This window comes from Gopherus flavomarginatus, chromosome 3 (assembly GCF_025201925.1).
Source record: "Gopherus flavomarginatus isolate rGopFla2 chromosome 3, rGopFla2.mat.asm, whole genome shotgun sequence".
Classification (NCBI taxonomy): Eukaryota; Metazoa; Chordata; order Testudines; family Testudinidae; genus Gopherus; species Gopherus flavomarginatus.
This window is the reverse complement of record NC_066619.1, coordinates 166,274,997-166,295,086: the sequence shown is the minus strand read 5'-3', so window position 1 is coordinate 166,295,086 and position 20,090 is coordinate 166,274,997. Positions and strand designations below refer to the sequence as shown.

General features: G+C 42.0%; 1 protein-coding gene across 8 annotated transcripts in view; it reads right to left on the bottom strand.

Moving 5' to 3' along the window:
* Positions 1–19,821, bottom strand: part of PDLIM5 (PDZ and LIM domain 5) — a 188,558-nt gene extending 168,737 nt beyond the window's left edge. The window contains exons 1-2 of one of the 8 annotated variants that reach the window (XM_050944022.1): positions 19,663–19,821; positions 15,518–15,653 (exon numbers count right to left, since the gene is read on the bottom strand). In XM_050944022.1, coding sequence (XP_050799979.1) covers positions 15,518–15,613 — 96 coding nt within the window. In that variant the 5' untranslated portion in view covers positions 15,614–15,653; positions 19,663–19,821. Of the gene's footprint in view, positions 1–15,517; positions 15,654–19,662 lie in introns of those variants that run through there. The other 7 variants (XM_050944023.1, XM_050944024.1, XM_050944027.1 and 4 more) reach the window with 7 other exon arrangements.
* Between the last annotated feature and the right edge of the window lie 269 nt (positions 19,822–20,090).

Genomic DNA, 20,090 nt, shown 5'->3' with positions numbered 1-20,090 from the left:
AAGTATCGTGTCCAGCTCTTTGTAAAAACGGCAGGTCGTGTGAGCAGCGCCGGAGCGGTGGTTTCCCTCGCGGTTGCAATAGGCACTCCGCAGCTCCTTCACTTTAATCCTGCACTGCAGCGCGTCCCGGTCACGGCCCCTTTCCAGCATGGTCCTTGATATCTGCCCACAGGTATCATAATTCCCACGGCTGAAGCACAGCTGGGACTGCACAGCTTCCTCCCCACAAACACTGATGAGGTCCAGCAACTTGCCATTGCTCCATGTTGGGGCTCGTTTGGCGCGTGGAGGCATGGTCACCTGGAAAGATTCACTGATTGCACTGCATACCTGGCTGAGCAAACAGGAAGGGGATTTTTTAAATTCCCGGGGCATTTAAAGGGCAGGTCACCTGAGGCCAGGGCAGTAGAGCTCGAACTGATGAGCAGAGTGGCTGAACAGGCATTCTGAGATACCTCCGAAAACCTCTGGAGGCCAATAACAGTGCTTTCGGTGGCCACACTGGCGGAGCAGCACTGCATCACCAGCGCTGCAGTCGTTATTCCCCAGGCAGAGATGGAGTACAGCCAGCGCTGTAGCCAGGGAGATACAGCGCTGGATGTGCCTTGCAAGTGTGGACGGTGAGTGAGTTGCAGCGCTGTAAAGCCACCACCAGCTCTGCAACTCTCCAGTGTAGCCAAGCCCTTATTGTGAGCCAAGCTAGCCCAAGCTGGGACGCTCACTCCAAAAAACAGCGTAGACACACAAACAAAAGTAGGAGGGCAATGTTGTGTTTACTTGGCTGTTGAAACTAGCTGTATACAGTTTGCAAGGTTGTTTGTTTATTAATCTGTTATACATATTTTAAGTAATGTCAGAAAACTTAAGATAAGGGTAATGCAGGAGTCAAGATAGGAAATAAGGGCCTGTGGTAAAGTTTCAGATTTGGACTAAGAGTAAAGGTTGGCTCTTGGAAACAGAGAGGAAGCAGCAGCAGATTTTAGATATGCCTGGGACATGTGTGGCAGAAAACACTGGTTATGGGCCTGAATGACTGAGAGGGTGGTGGTCTTGTGAACATCAGCAGAAAAGGGTGAAGAGGAATAGTGGAGTGTAAGATCAAGAGCTCAGTTACGACATCAAGTTTGAGTTGCTGGCAAGGCATTCCAAGAAGATGTCAGAAGACAAGCAAGGTTGTGGGACTATACTGAGGAAGTTACATTGGGAGTAGAGGTAAATATGCAAGTTATCAGTATAATACGGTAGCTGAAGGCATGCAACTGCGACGCAAACTGAGTAGGCTGAGAACAAGTTACAGAACAAATGTTTTAAAAACCGCAGAGTTAGTTACATAGTGGGGAGCCAATAAGAACGCTGAATGCACAGATGATATGCAGAGTTGGGACTTGGCAACAACAGCAGCCAAGTAATCTAAAATTGTACATTTCTGCACTGTTGCATCTACCGCTGTGGTGAGAGTGTGGCACTTTCTCACTGCAAAGAGGAGCAGGGAGAAGACGGCAGCTGTTCCCATCCAACAGATGAATCTGTCAAAGCAAGAAATCAATACTCTCCATGCTTCCTTAATCTTTTATTTTAGCAGACTATTGCAGTCATTACAGTGATGTCAATGAGACCTTATTTAATCCAAAACCATCCAGCACAGAGTTATGGAGCTGACCAAGGCTGTTCTCCTAATACTGTGACAGCAGCACTTTCCACTCATGATGCTAAAATTTGTAATAATCAGCAGTTTTCTAAGTTTTAAAGTTCAAATGTACACGAACTGACAAAGGGAACACTCCCAGAGCAGGTGAACAGTTCAACAGGTCGGAGACAGAATAAAGTCTCTTCTGATTATCTAGTGAAAAGGGGTTTAAGGTTTCTGGAAAGCTCAGATCTATAACAAAATTCAAAAGCATTTAAGATCCTCAGCAACGAGTCAAAGAAACTATTGTTAACTCTAGAGATTGAATGTGATTTCTGTTTCCAGACATCAGATTTCTCATCCAAACAGCAAATTCCACAACTCTTCAAAAATATGCCAGCTTTAACCAAAAATGTCAGCTATCACTGTTTGGTTCTGAAGTTCAACTATTTGGTCTGTAGCCCCAGATAGGAGAGACTTTCACACAATACCAAAAAAGGAAATGTCTTCTTGATAGATACCAGGCTGCCACTTGAGAGCACATACTACAAAAAATAAGTGTAGGTAAATGAGAGCATTTCAACTTTTCAACTGCATTTACAGAACTGTAGCTGGGTAAAAACAAGTCAGTAACTGTTTACTACATTTCTTTAAACATGCCACTCTTCTCACCCAGAAGGCTCCCCAAACCATTTCATTTACTGCATTTTCCTGTACTGTATTTTCAGTGATGCAGAAGAATTAGCTGGTCATGCAGTACATATAGTCAAAAGGTCATCCAAGTTGAGTTGAAGACAACATAGCTAGGAACATGGGTCGTGTCCCCCTGCAAAAATCCCACTCTCTTCTTGCAAACCTGAATAACCAAATGAGTAAGAATATAGGGTATGGTTACACTTGAAATTTCAAAGCGCTTTGTGCAGTTGGAGCACCAGCGCTGGGAGAGAGCTCTCCCAGCGCTGCACATAAAACACACCCTCTACGGGTGTAGCTTGCAGCGCTGGAAGCCGCGCTCCCAGCGCTGCGGCACTGATTACACTGAGGCTTTAGAGCGCTGTATCTTGCAGCGCTCAGAGGGGTGTTTTTTCACACCCCTGAGCGCGAAAGTTGCAGCGCTGTAAAGCGCCAGTGTAGCCAAGCTCATAGACTTGATCCTGCAAGAGGCTGAGCAGTGAAGAACTTAAGGAGATGCTTAATATTAAGTATCTTTAGTCTCAGGGTGATGGCTCTTACGCTTAAAATTGAAGAGAGAAGGTAGGTGAGGTAATACTTTTTTATTGGACCAATTTCTTTTGCTGAAAGAGAAGCTTTTGAGAAACACAGCAGCTTTTCAGTTCTCAAAATTAACCACATGCTTAAGTGCTTTGCAGGATGATGGTCAGAGCACTTAGCAACTTGCAGAATCACACCTTGTGTACACACACAGACACACGTATAATATTTTAACTTACAGGCTGAATGTGTTCTTGAGTCTGCCTAAAACAAACCGCTACTACTGCTTATGACTTTTTCCTCACATTTGAAAATAGCTGCCAAGAAGTCCGATAGCTAGAAAGGGAAATAGAGAATCCCCTTATCTATAGCTGACAGAGAACAGAGTTTGTATAAACTGACTAGTGGTATGTTCAAAAGACTCAGTTGGTTTCTAATATTAACATATTTGGCTGGTGCCTTCAAAAAGCATCCTACCGAAGAAAATTAGCTCATGGTAAAAGCTTGCACCCACATGGGCAGATATTATACAAAAGAACCGATCTGTATTAGAACCAGTCAGGTTACCATTTGTGATAAGTGTTAAGTACTCAGTGTAATGCTTACTGTTTTCTTTGCTAAATGTCTGAGAGCAAATAAATATTTCCGTATCCCTATCACTCTTTTCCAATACAATTTAAGACCCCTCCCAAAAAATCAAAAATCAAAACTCCATCCCAAAGTGCTATTACACTATCAACTACAAACACATTACTTGCAGTTTAAATTTGGACTGAGATGCCAGTAGATGTCTGTTCATTCCTGAATAATTGCTAGTAAAAATGCCTTCAGGCATTGTAAGAAAACAAAATCCTTATTTGGTATGAATACATAACATTGAGATATGCTAAGTAGTTGAGAAAACCAGAAGGAAACCATATGATTTATCACGCACAACATTGATGGTGAAATGTTTACAAGCCTAGACTTCCCAATTAGTCTAATAAAAGTCAGCCGATTCTTCCACAAGGCCTCTTTTCCTTCAGTGAAGAGGGTGGAGAATCCTCATACAGATGATAGAGGCCTGAAGTAAAAAAGAATTTAGATATAGTTTTAATACAATAAGAAAAGTCTGGTCAAGTAATTTTGTCATAATTACACTGCCACTTTCAAGAAGAAATAGACCCAGAAATACATTTAAAAGTGAGTAGCAATGTGTAAAGTTCATTTCTCCAAGAAATTACTACAATTCAGCCATTGCATATGAATGTTTTTAAACAGGTCACATTTTATCATTATAAGCTTATTATGATTGAATACTTTAAACAGATCACTAGCCTCTGAAAGCTTGCTTTTTAGGCTACTCCCAAATGACAGAAATCCTCAGAGAGAAAAATAAATTTCAGGTTGAAAGTTACAATTTTACAAGCTTTTCTGAACTCCATCTATGCTTCCACTTAGATTAAAAAAAATTAAATATCGAGGCCTTTTGGTTGGAAAGAGCCTCCTCAGCTCTTGGCAATCAGCATTTTTACCACTCCCCAACTACGGACATTGACAGAATCTTCACATACACCATGTGTTCCCCTTAGTTAACATTGAGAGCAGAATTCCATGTCCCAACACAGAGAAAAACAGCATTACCTCAACCACCACATATAGGCAGGAGTCCCTATGGCCAGGATAAAGAGGAGGAGAGAGAATCTCCTACAAGCATCCCGCACAAAGGTCTTAAAGATGCAGCTCTTCCCCAGCTTCATGTCCTTGACCTCAGAACCACCCTTCGGTAGACTCCTCATTTTGACAGGATCCTCTTAGTGCCAGCAGAGTACAGATGCTCTCCTGCAGCGATGGAAGCTGTACCACAATATAGGTGACGATAGGAAGCAGCCTCTGCAGTCAACACAGTGATACCACGGCCCCAGTGATGTGTAAATAAGGAGAGCTTAAGAGGGGTGGGGGAGGAACATCATTGAATTGTTTAAATATACCAGCACTGTGACTTCCCAGCAACCACACAAGACCATCTCTGTACATCTTTATTTTTAATGAGTGACGAAGCCCACATCTCAAATGAAGATGAGGCACGCGCTGAGAGCAGAGCATAGACTGCTAAGCTCCAACTTGCTTCAAGAGAGAGGAAGGATCTCATCAGATATATTGGCCCAGTTATTAGCCCCACTTTTAACATGTAGACATGCACAAAATGATCAAAAGATAAACATGATTAAGAAAGAACCTCACTCTTTTTTTGAAAGCATCACCTGTGCTAACTATCCTTTCAGACGAGCTATCCTACCTCAACAAGGATATGTCAAAAGAGCTCCACTCCCTGCTAGAGCCTCCAAACAAGAACACCATGTAACTCAACTGTCCACTAAACCAAAAGGATAATGAAGGAGTGCTTAAGCCAAAATAAATAAGGTACATGACTGGAAGATTCTGCATTTGCTCTGAAAAATGTTATTGAAGAAGCCCAAATGAATCATACCACATTCAGCAATTGGAGCTTCTGCTGAGCATAGACATTTCAATTTTTTCCAGCCTCACTGCATTTCTTTGGGGTTATGGTATCTCTTTATCCAGCTCCAGCATCAGCTTGCCATGAAACGCAGTTTGGATGTAGAATTTTGCGGTAGGGATATAAATACCATTTAAAAAGTTAACTGTTTAAACAATTTAAAAATGTGTCATTTAAACGTTTAAATCATTTAAGCAACTGGGCCCCGCTCCAGCCGGGCGGTGCGGCTGGGCCCCGCTCCAGGTGGGCGTGGGGGTAACCAGTTAAAAAGCTTAACCGGTTTACCACCTACATCCCTATCTGGTGGCATGTTCTTCTCCTTTCCCCGCTGTGGTGAAACCGCAAGTGGGGAAAGGAACACAACATGAAGCTCCTCCAGCATGGCTGCTGTACCACCCCCAGCCCTTCCATGCAGCTGCATCTCTGGAGTCCTCCTGTCTGGGGTCTGCATAGCAGCCCCACCAGAGGAGCTGCACGTTCTGCTCCTTTTCCCTCTTCAGTTCCCAGGATCTGCAACAAGGAAAGGGGCAGAATGTGGGGCCGCCGGGCATCAATGCACATCCGTTACTTTCTGCTCTATGTTCCCCTCTGCCATTTAATGGAAGTGCAAAGTTTCCTTTCTAGTGGTTCAGTCCCAGTCCTTTCTTTGCCCAAAAAACTGACTGGTACAGCTTCTTGCAGTCCAGAGAATGCAATATGCCTTATCTTTTCTAATCCTAGCTGAAACTCGATCACACAAGATAAAGGACTGTGACGAAGGAGACTTCCATTCTCCCGCCAGTTTAGGAGATTGTGGAGCAGGAGGTGTTCGAGAGTGAGAACATGTTTCATCCACCTTTATTTCTCATAAAAATGGTACTGGTTTGACAGTGCTGCAGACTTAAGTCCATTTCACACAAGCAACATCTGCACAATCCCGTCTCGGTATCAAGACATGTTTTAGTTTTCAGGGCCATTCAACCATTCACCTCTCTTCAGAGACTGCCAACCAGAGAGCCAATTTGTAGAATCTGTGATTATTTGTGGCATGCATATCTCCTTATAGAGGTGGAGGTTGAGAGCATGTTTCCTTGCCTACAAAATTAGCTTACTTTGACGTAAAATATAAGCTATAACATTATACAGTTTTTGTCTAATGTCACCTTTTCAATACTCACATTGCCTGAAACATGAGGGACAGTTTTCTGTCATGCTTTCCCTTAAATGGATTGCCTGATACTATGAGATCTGTTCTTAAAATCGCCTAACAAGACCAGTGTTATCTCCTGGCTCTGTACCAAAACAAACCAACCTTTGAAGGCTATGTCTCTTCTCACAATGCCCTCAAAGATAACCATCAGGAATGAATAGTGAGAAAAAGCAGTTCCACTAAAAATAGCTTCTTGAAATGGCAGGAAGTTTACAGAGGTTGTCAGGCCTCCAAGCTCAAATACAGAGAAAGCAAATAAGTCTAATTCTTTCCTATTAATATTCAAAAGAAAGTCCCACTTTACAACCTTTGCAAGGAAATTTCATTTTTTTTTTTAAATCCCCTGTAAATGTCTACCCTGTGCTACTTTTTGTGCCCAGTGGCACAAATTGACCATTCAGCCATTGGCCAGAAGAAGCCCAATGGCCTGCTACTCCCCCGCCTTTGCATGTTTCCAAAGGAAGTTAACAGCCCTGTCCCCCTGCCTCTAGGGACTTCACAGGACATCTATAAAAACAAATGTATATAAAATATTTGCAAGCACAGTGGCATTAGGACACTCAAATGCAAGCCACCGTCCAATGAAAGTGTTTTTCAGAATGCTATTCTTGGGGGAGGAAGGGAAGGTGTCTCCTAACTCACTGGCCAAATCAGCCCAGTTCTGCAATGCCAGAAGCTGCCAGTAAGAGCCCTGTCCCAAGTTGATAACTCTCAACATCTTGCAGAATAGTGCACAGTTAGCAGCACTACTATTGATGTATTTGCCAGGCGAGATCAAACGTTCTAGGTTTACTTGTATGAGTGAAATTCCACTTTATTTGCTTTTTTTTTTTTTTAAACCAGACAGAAATAAATAAGTAAATAAATCCAACAGGTTCAACCCAGTGGAAACTAACTGACTGACTATCTCAAGACCCAAGCGTCAACTCAGTCAACATTTAAAGTGTCTTGCTGCTTTATTCCTTCTTTTACAATTATTTTCACAGAGGCTAGCATTTTTTTTTAAAATAGATAGTTTCCAAGAAATCCTAATGCAACACCTTGGAATACAAGTGGCACAACCTATGCAGATCCCTAGTCAAAGTTGAATTAACAATATGAAGGTGGAGAGAGGAGTTTGTTTTTAAAAAGCTAAGACGCTGTAGAAACAAGCTTTGTGTAGAAAAAAAGTCACATGGATCCAATCATACATACAGTTTAAGGAATAAGATGTCTTCATATATTTCAGCAGAGGGAAAAAGAGCACGGGATTAAAGGGAGGCGTGAATTTCCTAACAATGACCCTCTGACACTGACTGTACAGGCGTGGGGGAATGGGTTCTTTGCTCCATATATAAAATATATGAATTATTATACCAGTAGCACTTACAGGCCCCAACAAGGTTGTATAGGGTGAAGCACACTGTAGCCTCAAACACAGAGTCCCTACCTTGAAGAGCTTACAATGTAAATGTACACAACAGACAAAGGGAAGTATTACCACCATCATTTTACAGATGGATGACTCAATTATTCTGTCTTAGTTCTCCCAAACTCACACAGGAAGTTGGAGGCACAGCTGGGAATTGAATCCAAATCTCCCAAGTCTCTCATCATTACCTACACCACCACTGAAAACAAGTATTCTTGGGTACATCGTTAGAGCCGTTAAAATCAACATATGCTATCTAAGTATATACTGTGCTGATCATTTCTTTGGAATCTTTATTCTGATTTAGCAACATCATGAACATTTTTCAGAGGGGTAGCCATGTTAGTCTGTATCAGCAGAAAGCATGAAGAGTACTTGTAGCACCTTAGAGACTAACAAATTTATTTGGGCATAAGCTTTCGTGCACTAAAACCGGTTTTGGTCCACGAAAACTTATGCCCAAATAAATTTGATAGTCTAAGGTTCCACAAGTACTCCTCATTCTTTTGATCATGAACATTGTCTCATAAGTAGGGATGGGGTGTTTTTTTCCTTTTTGAATGGGTAGGATGGAGGAGGAACAGTGTGTGGGGGGAAGGGAGAGAGTAAGAGACTGACTTCTTTCATATGCTTTGCCAGAATCAGGCAACTGAGGCACTGAGAGAAGCTGGGATGCTGCCAGCAGGAAGATGTACACAGAACCTATCAGTGTAAGTAAAATGTATAAAGAAAGAACAAATGTTACCTACAGCTAAAGGGAATCAAGCCAGACAGAAAAATTTCTTTTGAAACAACTCCTTTCAACAGTATTTGCTAACGAACAGTTAATTGTCTATTTTTCCCATAAAGGGGATGCTTTGTCACAAAACAAATATTAAAAAGCTATAAAATCCTTTTCTAACTTTTCTTGTTTAGTGTTGCTACAGAACAACATTAAGCAATGCCTGAAAAATCTTGTCACCTTCAGAAGCTTACAGTACCTATTTTGGCACATTACAAACATATCACGCTTACGTTTAGCATAGAGGGTTAAAGCTCTCTCAGGTTACCATCAATCAACAAATGCAACATTGACACCAAACACTACTATTCATTACATCCTGCAGAGGACAGCAATTTTGACAACTCTGACGTTACAGTTGTATTTACTGAGTCTTATCCTGGTTTTGTTTGTCAAGTATAGAGCTCTAGCCAACTATCAGAATTTTCATGCAAATAAATTAATGCAACACCTAAAGGAGTCAGAATATAGAGAAGTTGCCAATTCTACAGCAATATTAACTCAAGCACGTTGCACATATGCAGCATATTCTGTTTTCTTTGTTATAAGTATTGCTTATACATAACGTTTACCTTGTTAAGCATGTTATGCATGATGTGGAAGGTGTTTGAGTTAGTGCTACTATGGAAACCTTACCTAACCTCTTTAGATTCAACTGTACATCCTTAAAATTGCATCAGTTTCTTACTTTTCTTTTAAATTCTAAATGGGGGTTGTCATAAACAGATAGCTGAGGGTTAATGTCTCTTTCACCTGGAAAGGAGTAACCTGAAACACCTGACCAGAGGACCAATCAGGAAACAAGACTTTTTCAAATCTGGGTGGAGGGAAGTTTTGGATGTGAGTTCTTTGTCTTGTGTCTGACCCTATTGGCTATGAGAGTAATTTTTCTGTTTCCAAGTTGTAAGTACAAGATAGTAAGACAATAAGGTTTATATTGTTTTTTTTTTGTATTTACATGTGTGTAGCTGCTGGAATGTTTTGAATTTGTATTCTTTTTGGATAAGGCTGTTTATTTACTTTTTTCTCTTAAGCAATTGACCCTGTATTTGTCACCTTAATACAGAGAGACCATTTTTATGTATTTTTTCTTTCTTTTTATATAAAGCTTTCTTTTTAAGAGCTGTTGGAGCTCTTCTTTAGTGGGGACTCCAGGGAATTGAGTCTGCAGCTCACCAGGGAATTGGTGGGAGGAAGAAGTCAGGGGGAAAATCTCTGTGTGTTAGATTTACTAAGCCTGACTTTGCATACCCTCTGGGTGAGGGGGGGGGAAGTACTTGTGTTTTCCAGGACTGGAAAAAGGGAGGGTGGAGTCCCTCCGTTTAGATTCACGGAGCTTGCTTCCGTATATCTCTCCAGGAACCCAGGGAGGGAACACCTGGAGGGGGGAAGGGAAATGGTTTATTCCCCTTTGTTGTGAGACTCAAGGTATCTGAGTCTGGGGGTCCCTCAGGGAAGGTTTTAGGAAGACTACAGTGCGCCAGGCACTGTATAGATTCCTGGCTGGTGGCAGCTTTACCAGGTCCCAGCTGGCAACTAAGCTTGGAAGTTTTCATGCTAACACCCATATTTTGGACGCTAAGGTCCAGATCTGGGAAAAATGTTATGACAGGGGTGCTGGTGAGAGAAACCTGCCCTTAAGTCCACAACCGAAAGGAATGCTCCAGCTGGCAAAGGCTAAATGGTATCTATCAATGTCATTCCCAGGCAGTTTGCTCAATAGTCATCAGTCAACCAGACTGCTTGAGAGCATGGGCTTAACTAAGCATCAGTGATGGCTAATTTGTCCTGCAGATACTTTACTACTGGTGATTATGTTCCTGATTAAAAAGAACCAGCTTGATCATCATAGTTCAAGTTGAATTTGCTGGGTTGGTACTTAACAAAAATATCTATCTTTTTACTCATAAAGAGAGCAAGTTTTACATAAAAATAGTTGAGACAATTATCAAAATCCATAATGCTACTTTTACAGTCATGTTATCAAGCATAAACTCATCTAGAGCACTGGGCCATATCCTGAATCTGGCAGCTGCCAGTTCTTATAGGGTACATCCAGACTACCCGCTAGATCGGCGGATAGCCATCGATTTATCATGGAACGATTTATCGTATCACATCTAAATGCCATCTATCGAGCCCTGAATGTGCTCCCGTCCACTCTAGAACTGCACCAGAGCGAGCGGCGGTAGCAGAGTCGATGGGGGGAGCCACAGCTGTTGATCCCGCGCTGTGAGGACGGGAGGCAAGTCGAAATAAGAGACATCGACTTCAGCTTCCGTTGCTGAAGTTGCGTATCTTACATTGACCCTCCCGCCCTAGTGTAGTTCCGGCCTAAGTTTCAGAAAATAGTACACATTAACATGTACACTGCTGTACATTAATTCATAGGCAGTTTATAAGCTTTAAGCAGATTTCATTATGGCTATAGTCAGTCTGCCTAACTACCAATGTTGTTGATGAACATGGAGTCAACTATCCTTTTTATTTTAAATACAACAAAAATAGGAGTCTTGGTTTCCTCTGGAAGCTACTACCATAGGTGGATACCTTGCATCTAATGTTATTTGCTTTTATTTGCTCTAACTTTACTGCTCTTAAGTTATAACATGTGTTTTTCAATTATGCAACAAAGGTAAAAGGCAATTTACATTCTCCTCATTGTCTCAGTTTTGTTTATTTTATTTTGCTGTTGTTTATTTTCCCATATGGAATTAGGTAGGTTATACTGAGATGTGTCCAATCTTTGAATATCCCCAATCAAGTATTCTCCATTTTCATTTATTTCAGGCCAAATCATTTTTGCACTCTCTCCATATGAAACCAGTGCCACAGCATGTGTGTGACTCACTGTTAGACTTTCCTTCTTATCTAATCAGCACAGTTGCCTGCTGCCAATGAGGTCTAAAAGAAGTGGGATCAGGCCCAGATATCAATCTTTATTAGAACAACAAATCAGAGCACCTGTACCTGTCTTCTTCCACATATCGGGTTTGATCCTTAACTTCAGTATTGGGAGCAGTCCCATCAGATTAGTCATATGCTTAAATGTTAAACACATGCTTAAGTGCATTGCTGGATGGGAGCCAGAGTGCTCAACATCTTGAAGCATCAAAGCTGTAGTTCAACCTTCGCACTTTGAAAGTATCCCAAAACCTCACATTCCGCAAATGTCTCTGCTATCTCCTCCCCAAACCCTCAAAACTTCCTATACCCCACCCAAGTCTCTCTGTCAACTACTCCCTGGATCTTTTCCACCCATCCCTGTAATTTGCGTGGTTCTGTGTCACCCATTAAATTCAGAGCAGACTCTTCATTAACATTTTATATATAAACTCACTTTTGAATAGTAACATTTCTATATGACTTTAACAGTGTCACTCAGATTGGCAAGCACTACTAATGCTTTATAGGATTCAACTATAAATACACAGTGTACAAGTGTCTGAGTGCAAATGTTTGTGACCTATTTGATACTATAACTTAAATTAAAAACCCTTAATTCACATTTGCCACTGCAACAATGTCAATGGAAGAACTCAGTCAATTATTTTTCTAGTAATAGCACCACTAATTAATGCCATTAAAATAGCAATAGCAATATGAATCAACTTTCTTGAGACAGTCACAGGAGAGGCATGTTTTTAAGTAAAAGGCTTTAATTTAAGAACTTAACAGGTTATTTCAATATTTTTAGGAGACCAACTTACTATTTGTCAACTACAGAAAATATTGTTGTGTTAAGTATTGTTTAAACTTAATGCAAAGAGTTAAAACAAAAAAGCTACAGCAAGATATTACTTGTCAACACAATGACCAAGATTCACCATCATAACCCAGAATGAATTCCAGGCATGACTGCACAAAACCCAAGAAGGTCATGAGAGACAGCAGGACCTTTGTAAGGGAACAGAAATAACTCTGCTGCTTTGTTACCTTTTTTATTAAATCAGTATGTTCAAAACTCTTTAATTAGCAGTCTAACTACACAGGAAAGGCATTTATGCTTCACTGGGAAGAGAAGGATGGCGTGTTGTACATGCTGTGCTAGTGTATAAGGGACACTAGACAGAACTCTTCAAATTATCAGAGGAGGAGGAGGATTTGCATACCAAAATTAAGTACTTTTTAACTCCAGACCAAAAACACAGAGAGTGTCCAACTTACAGTGAAAAGAAACAACCCAGAAGGGGTGGAGCTCATGTAGAGGTACCAGATTTTACCTTTTCTTTTTTTTTAAATTTGTCTCAGAGATAATTATGGCCCCAATCGTGCAATAAGAGCTACTCAGATGGAGTCTTAGGCCAGTTAGCATGGGGTCAGAGGACTGGGGATTACAGATTCATTTGTGTATTTCTTTAGTGCATCCCAACACAACAGCACATGTCAGTATGTACCATATGGATTAAGCAATGCTAGTCAAGGACAGGTGCAGTACATACTCTTAAAATATGGTTCCATCTCTCTGTAAAGCTTTGGTTTAATCTACTCACTCATAATGTAGCTTTGCTCTGGTTCTCAAACACACTAGGAGTAATGGTAGAAGAAGTGTTTTCTATCATTTACCACCATTTGATAGGTATTGGGATGTGTCCCAAATAAGAGTTCCTGACCAAAAAATTTATAGGACCTATGTGTCAACAGCTTTTCAATCATTCCTTGCAACGTGAGCAGTTCATATCTGCAGCTCAAAGGGTTAAATCTCTAGATGCAATCAGCTGCACCCATGGTTCAACCACAGTCATAGTTCTTGCTCATGTAAACCGACAGCCATCATATTAGAAGCCCAACTGAGACCTAGTCTGAAAAAATCCAAAGCCTCAAGTGACAACAAGAAGTTTGATACATTCAAAAGCAAGCCGACAACGATGAAGGATCTAGAGGCACTTGAATATAACCTAGACTTTAAGAAATGCGGTGGTTCTTTGAAAAATGACTGTGAAAATGGCTGTGTTAGATTCAATGTTTTCTCTGCATCAGTAACTCAAAATCATTTGTTGAGATTCTCCTGCCAGTCATGCAAACCTCAGCCTAAGTTTAAAGAAGTATGCAGTATACTCTCCAGTTCAGGCTCAACTGTCCTAAGTTTGTATTTGTGTGAGGTCATTTCTCTAGCACTCAATTGGGTATTATTTAAATAAAATAGGCTGCAGGGCCAAAATTTCACCTTGATCTCAACAGCGTAACCCACAGCTGAATAAGGTTACCTAGCCTAAATGAACCAGCAGTATTTGAACCTGCAATTGAAAAAGCAAAGTTTGATGATGCAACAGAAACCAAATCCCTCTTCCAGGGCAGTAGTGACACTGCACTCAACAGGTGTAAGAAGTAACTTATCTTTGTCACTGAAGTAAATAGGGTGGTGTAGGGAGAGGGGGCATGAGACAATCTTAAATAAAATGCCATTTTTACATAAATATTTGTATAGTAGAATTGCTCTTCAAAAGAATTGGTTTACACAGAGGAAACACATATTAGGTAAGTAAAATGAAGTCTTCTCTAACTAGGATTCCTAATATTCCAGAAGCCTCAATATTGCAAAAGTTGGTATAAATATGTTACATATGCCAAATACAGCCGCCTCAGACATTTGAGGAAGGTTTTGAAACTCAGCCCAGATTCAAAGAAAAATATCCCTTAAACGCTATTTGAGGGTAGTGAGCTCTAGCTAGACACTGCATTGTTATTCGTACAAAGATTTTATCTGTTTTGACTTAGCTCCTCAAACCCTTTGAATAGCAGCAGTCAAGAGCAAAACACTGTACAACACCTCTGAGAAACTGGCATGTTCATTCAGGCACATTTTAATGAAACACCATTCCCAACTACAGCACCTAAGCTGCGTGGCCACCCAGCAAGCTATCAAGGTCTGCATAGGTAGGGAGAGGCACCTCTTCCCCGGCCCCAGCCCCGGAGTTGCTGTGGTGAGGCACCTCTCTCCCAGGCTGCTGCAGTGAGAGAGGGCTGGAGGGAGTCTTCTCTCTCCAGCCCCACCCCCAAGGCAGTCTGCACCCCAAACCATGGTCCCACACCAAACCCCTCATCCTCAGTCTGAGCCCTGATCCCCCAACACACATCCCTCTGCCCCATCCCAGAGCCCCCTCCTGTACTCCAAACCCCTCATCCCTAGTCCCACCCCAGAGCCTGCACCCCCAGCTATCACCACCACCCCTGTACCCTATCCTTCTGCCCCAGCCCTGAGCTCAGAGCCCCCTCCCACACTCCAAACTCTTCAGCCACACCCTCACTACACATCAGCTCCATATTGGTGCACATAACAAAATTCATTCTGCACATGGACGTAAAAAGTTAGAGGGAACATTGTACTGTACATAGTTTAACCCCCCTCCACCTTTATTAATTGTAAATAGGAAGATTTTGCAAGAATAGATACTTCAAGACCATAAACTCAGTTAATATATGCTGGATACACAAACGTAATATGAGCTATTTTCTCATCCAAGATCCATGCCTCCTCCCGCTTGACAGATTATGCATCCTCTTCTGTCCTCCATTGCTGGGGGCAGGAGGAGATGGTCAAGCATCCTGCTGCTCAAAAACTAACTTTAGCTTAAGACATGATAGACCTTGTGTCAGCAGCTTTCCACCTCTGCTTCTTACACACATCTACGGAAGCAAGGATGAAAGGAAATAAATACTTCTATCTGCCGTACAAGTCATCAGTCCTCACATTCAGCAAGATATCTTATTACAGAAATACTCATCTTTGCAGATTTCAGGTACTACATGATGTAGCAGACATTTTTGTAAAGTCTATACAGGCAAATATGGCTCACCCTAGAGATGGTCAAAGGCATGTTGAAGTCTTTTCCACCTTGAAGCCTAAAGCCCCAAGGAGCAGGGCCGACCAAAGACACACTGTAGTTGCTCATGGTGTTGGATGCTCAAGGTCTAATTCCAGATAATAAGTGTCTGTGGAAGAGGATTAAAGTTTTAATGTAAATCTTAACAGGATATATGTAAACAGTGAAATGGAAATGCACACGTTAAAAGGGGCCCTGTCAATTTAAATATATATTGCAAACCATGTTTTTCTGTTCTGTAACACCTTAGTAAATTATTAATAAAAGTGAACGGACTTCAAAAAGTCTAGTTTGCCACTACTTGTGTTTTTTGTTGACCTTTAGGCTTGTCAGTTTAGAAAAAGAAAAATAATCAATTTAGTTTTACTTTCTGATTCTTAGCACTGCAATATCTGGGTTTCACATGCTGCATGCAATGATTTTTTTAACAATTGTTTTCTTCAGGAAAAAATGTGGAAATATTTCCTCTAGGCTTTTGTTTGGAGGTTATTTAAGTTTTTTTTTGTTTTTTGTTTTTTTTTTTTTTGCAAAATGTAAGCATTGGACCAAATTTAAGTTTATGTAAGAGATGTTGGCACATTAATTTCATGTGATATTATGTATTTAGTCACAGCTAAACAGGTACATTTACCACATAAAAATTCATTTCCAAAGAGGGTGCATATTTTCGTAACAATTCAAATATCAAAAACTACAAATTTTAAAGTCAAAGTTATTCAGAGGGAAAAATGTTCGAGCCTTGGCAGTCTTACCATTTTTACAGTTTAATATACATCCAACCCCAATTTCCTATTAGGCACATACAAGGTGTTGCAGAAGAAATCAAAAAGAAATGCAAAAATTTATAACCACAGAAAGTTGTGTACCAAATACCAAAGCAACTTCTTTAAACTAAGAAAAAGTATTTTAAGAGAATCTCAAGATTATTTCCCCTCCTCCCCAAACCAGGATGAAGGATTACCTTTAAAAGGCACGCAGTGCACTTAATTTTGTTGCTCAGTGTCAAAGATAACAGCTTCAGCTGCACCACATATAGGTAATATTACAATGACGTCTTAGGTAGTAGCTGCCTTCTATTTTTATATATTTGAAGTGGGGAGGGAGAGAGAGAGCACACACTGAGGGGTGGATTACTGTAAGACTACACCCAATCACTGTAAGATTCCATAGTTACTTAATACAGGAGATTTAAGGTGGAACTTCAGTCAAGTAGAAGAAAGTGTGTTTCAAATATCATTAAGTACGGCAAGAACTTTTCACTATACTTACACTACGGGTGACTTATTTTTAAAGTAACAGATGTACTAATAAAACAATTTCATTTCTATGGGAAGACGAATACCTGGGAAGTTCTACAAAATCTCTCACTAGAAGTTAAACAATGCACTGAAGTCATTTCTTGAGGGAAAATAATGTAATTATATAGATTTCCAGATACACCTCACCAAAAAACAAAACAAAAAACAAAAAGGGCTAGCTGTTCAGCCTTGCTTCCCTTTAAGAGCCAAAACGTAAGGGCCTTATTCACACCAGTAGGTCCATTGAACGAAATAAAAAGAAAAGAAGAGTATTTGGCTAAGGCAGGCTAAAAAGAATCTTTAGGAACTACTCCTCCAAGCCAATAACAGAGATTGCTTCAGAACTGAGGCAGTTCCTGAACTACTTACACCCTCATGCCAGAAACCATGAAAGGACCACGGCTCCCACTGAATTCTAGGACCATAGAACCTGGCTCACTTACATCTCCATCTCGTGTGTCCCCCTCTGCACACCACATGTGACTAAATACAGGCACAGAATGCCAATGTCTCCCTAGTTTAAAGAGTCTTCTTCCTTCCTTCCTTCTCTCCTCCCTCTCACCCACCCACCCGAAAGGGTATGTCCAGAGTTTGAGATATGATCCTTATAGGACTTGCACACTGGTTCAGTCAAGAATTATTTTATGTACTAAACACTGAATCCCATATAAATATACACCTGGTTTACTAATGATTTTACTACCATATGAAAAATGTTTTGTTCCCCCTAAAGTAATCACACTAAAATTATAAACTATCACAAATTAAGGAATGTAGGGAAAGGAGCCTTATCTAATGCGTTAGGACACATTAACACCAGATTGACTCTGATCACCTGTTAATAGTTGACAAGATTTTTTTTTCCTAACTCAAAGCAAAAATTAAGCATGTGAATAATTTTTCCTGCACGCATTAAAAAATAGGGGAAGGGGGCAACTAACAAATCTAGGAAAAGACACTGTAATTTGGGAGGTTTTTTGTAACTAACTGCAAAGGAAGGCATTTGGCATGGTAAGGTATAACGTGCGCTCTCTCCTCCTCTGGCACCCTCCAGCTTCGCACTTGCAGTGAAACATCTGCATCTCAAACTAGAGAACTTATTTGGGATGTTTGGAAAGAGAACTAAAGAAAACACCCTAAGAAACTAGATTTACTAATCTATTTATGTCACCGTTAAAGATTCTATACCTGGTACGAAGGAGAGGTATCACCACATGAATCGACAGATCCACGTGCAAATCCACGGATGCCCAATTTATACATGTCTGCAGATAAGCAGATGGATGCGGATCCAAATGTTTTATTTAGAGCCCAAATCTACGGTCCATGTCTGCATATTGCATGTGGATATAAATTTTGTATCCATGCACCAGTCCATGAATTGACGCTGTCTCAGTGAAAACATTGCACAATGAACTAGCTAAGGGCTAAATGGTGAAATTCTCACTCATGTTGATGAGTGTTCAGTGAGCCTTCTTGGGTAAGTGCTCAACAAAGGTTTCACCATCTAATCATAAAGAAGTATGTATACCATTACCCTCTATTGAACAGAATCTGAATTGCTCAACCGTAGGTCAGACCTCCAATAGTGCTAGTAGATAACATTATAGAGATGATATTTCAGCGTAAGTGGTGCGGCCTGTGCTTTGGGGAAAATCTGGTGTTCTGCTGCAGTGAAGATCCCAGTGTCCCAAAAAGTGACATCTTAGACATATTTGTTATAGTATGAAACCATCAAAAAAAAAAAAAAGGTTTGGTTTTATATGTGCAGTCTCAAGTCATCCAGAGAATGCAGAAGACACAGCATTAAACTCCACACAACTTTTTTTTAAAAAGTATGTCTTGGCATACAAGTGAAACTGCTGGCTTTACTGTTCCTGTAGCTATCTAGTTACAAAAGTCCCCACAGGGAGGAGGAAATACATGGCCATGATGATCAAACAATTACACGCCCTAAACCTGCCCAACCCAGCTCAGCTATGAATTTTCCTTTTCAAATCCTTTTTCTCCCTCTTGACCATTTTTGGTGCTACTCTGTGCAACATTCTTGCATTTAAACACCAAAAGAGAGAGCCTGGGGCGGGTGCAAGCCAGCACGGGCACATGCACACACAGGCTTGCAGCGTTGGCACCTACAAAACAAGACTGACTCTGGTGTCCATTCTGTTTGGTTCTTTGAGCAAAGTTCTCGAAAGACAAAAAAAACAAATCGGTTACACGGTAACTAGTATTAAGAGCTCGGTGTTTCCCTTAAAAAACAAACACCACGGCATAGATGGCAAAACAAATCTAAGTCAGTCGCAAAGTCAAAAGCAATTCGGATCAACTCAACGGGACCCTCGTTTAGACACCGTTGCTTTTCCCCTCCCGCTTGACTTCGGAGTGACTCTCTCCTCCCCACATCTCAGGAGGGGGTCCTGACCTGCCCACCCTCCTGGGGGCTGCAAAGGGCAAGACACTGCAGCCCACGCGCCTTCTCCCCCCCGGCCGGGCACTGGAGATGGGATGTCTCGCTCAGCAATGGATGGTGCTGCTCTCTGCCCCCGAGCTCGGGAGCCCGGCGCTGCACCGCGCAGTGCCGGGGCGGCTCTGTCAGAAGCCCCGGACCCCCCCTGCCCCATGCACTGAGCTCCGGGAGGAGGGGGACACGCTCCAGCAAGGAGCTGCCCCCGGCTCCTCTCACAGGTGCCCCTCCCGCCAGCGCGGCTAGTTCTCAGCACCTGAGCGCCCAGCACCTTCGCCGCGCCCGGGACTCCGCGGCAAACGCCTGGCCCGCCCAGGCGGCCCCTTCCCCGGCCGCGGCGCTCGGCACCTGCTCACCTGGGATGGGAGGCTACAGCCGCCGCGCGGTGCGGGACGCCTGGCCGAGAAGCACGGAGCTCGCAGCGCGTGTGGGAGGCTGGGGCTGCGTCCCGCGGGGCTTGTTTTCACTTCCGCCTCTCCCTGCTCCTCCCCCGCGGCCCAGGAGGGATGGGGAAGCTCTCCGCGCTGCAGCCGAGCTGGAAGGAAGCCCTGGCAGAGTGGACGGGGGAGGGCGGCAGGGGGCAGTTGGGTTAAAGGCCGGGACAGCTGAGCCAGAAGATTGCACATGCACAAAGACCCAGGCCTACAAGCAAGGGCAGCCAGAGCTTCATTAACGAGGCGCATGGGGTGCAGAGTATTGTTAACAGCCCAGTACAAGGGCCCCTGCTTGGCACTTCTCTGCTGCAGAGATCCTGGACACGTACCAGTACCTTGAAGGATTAAAT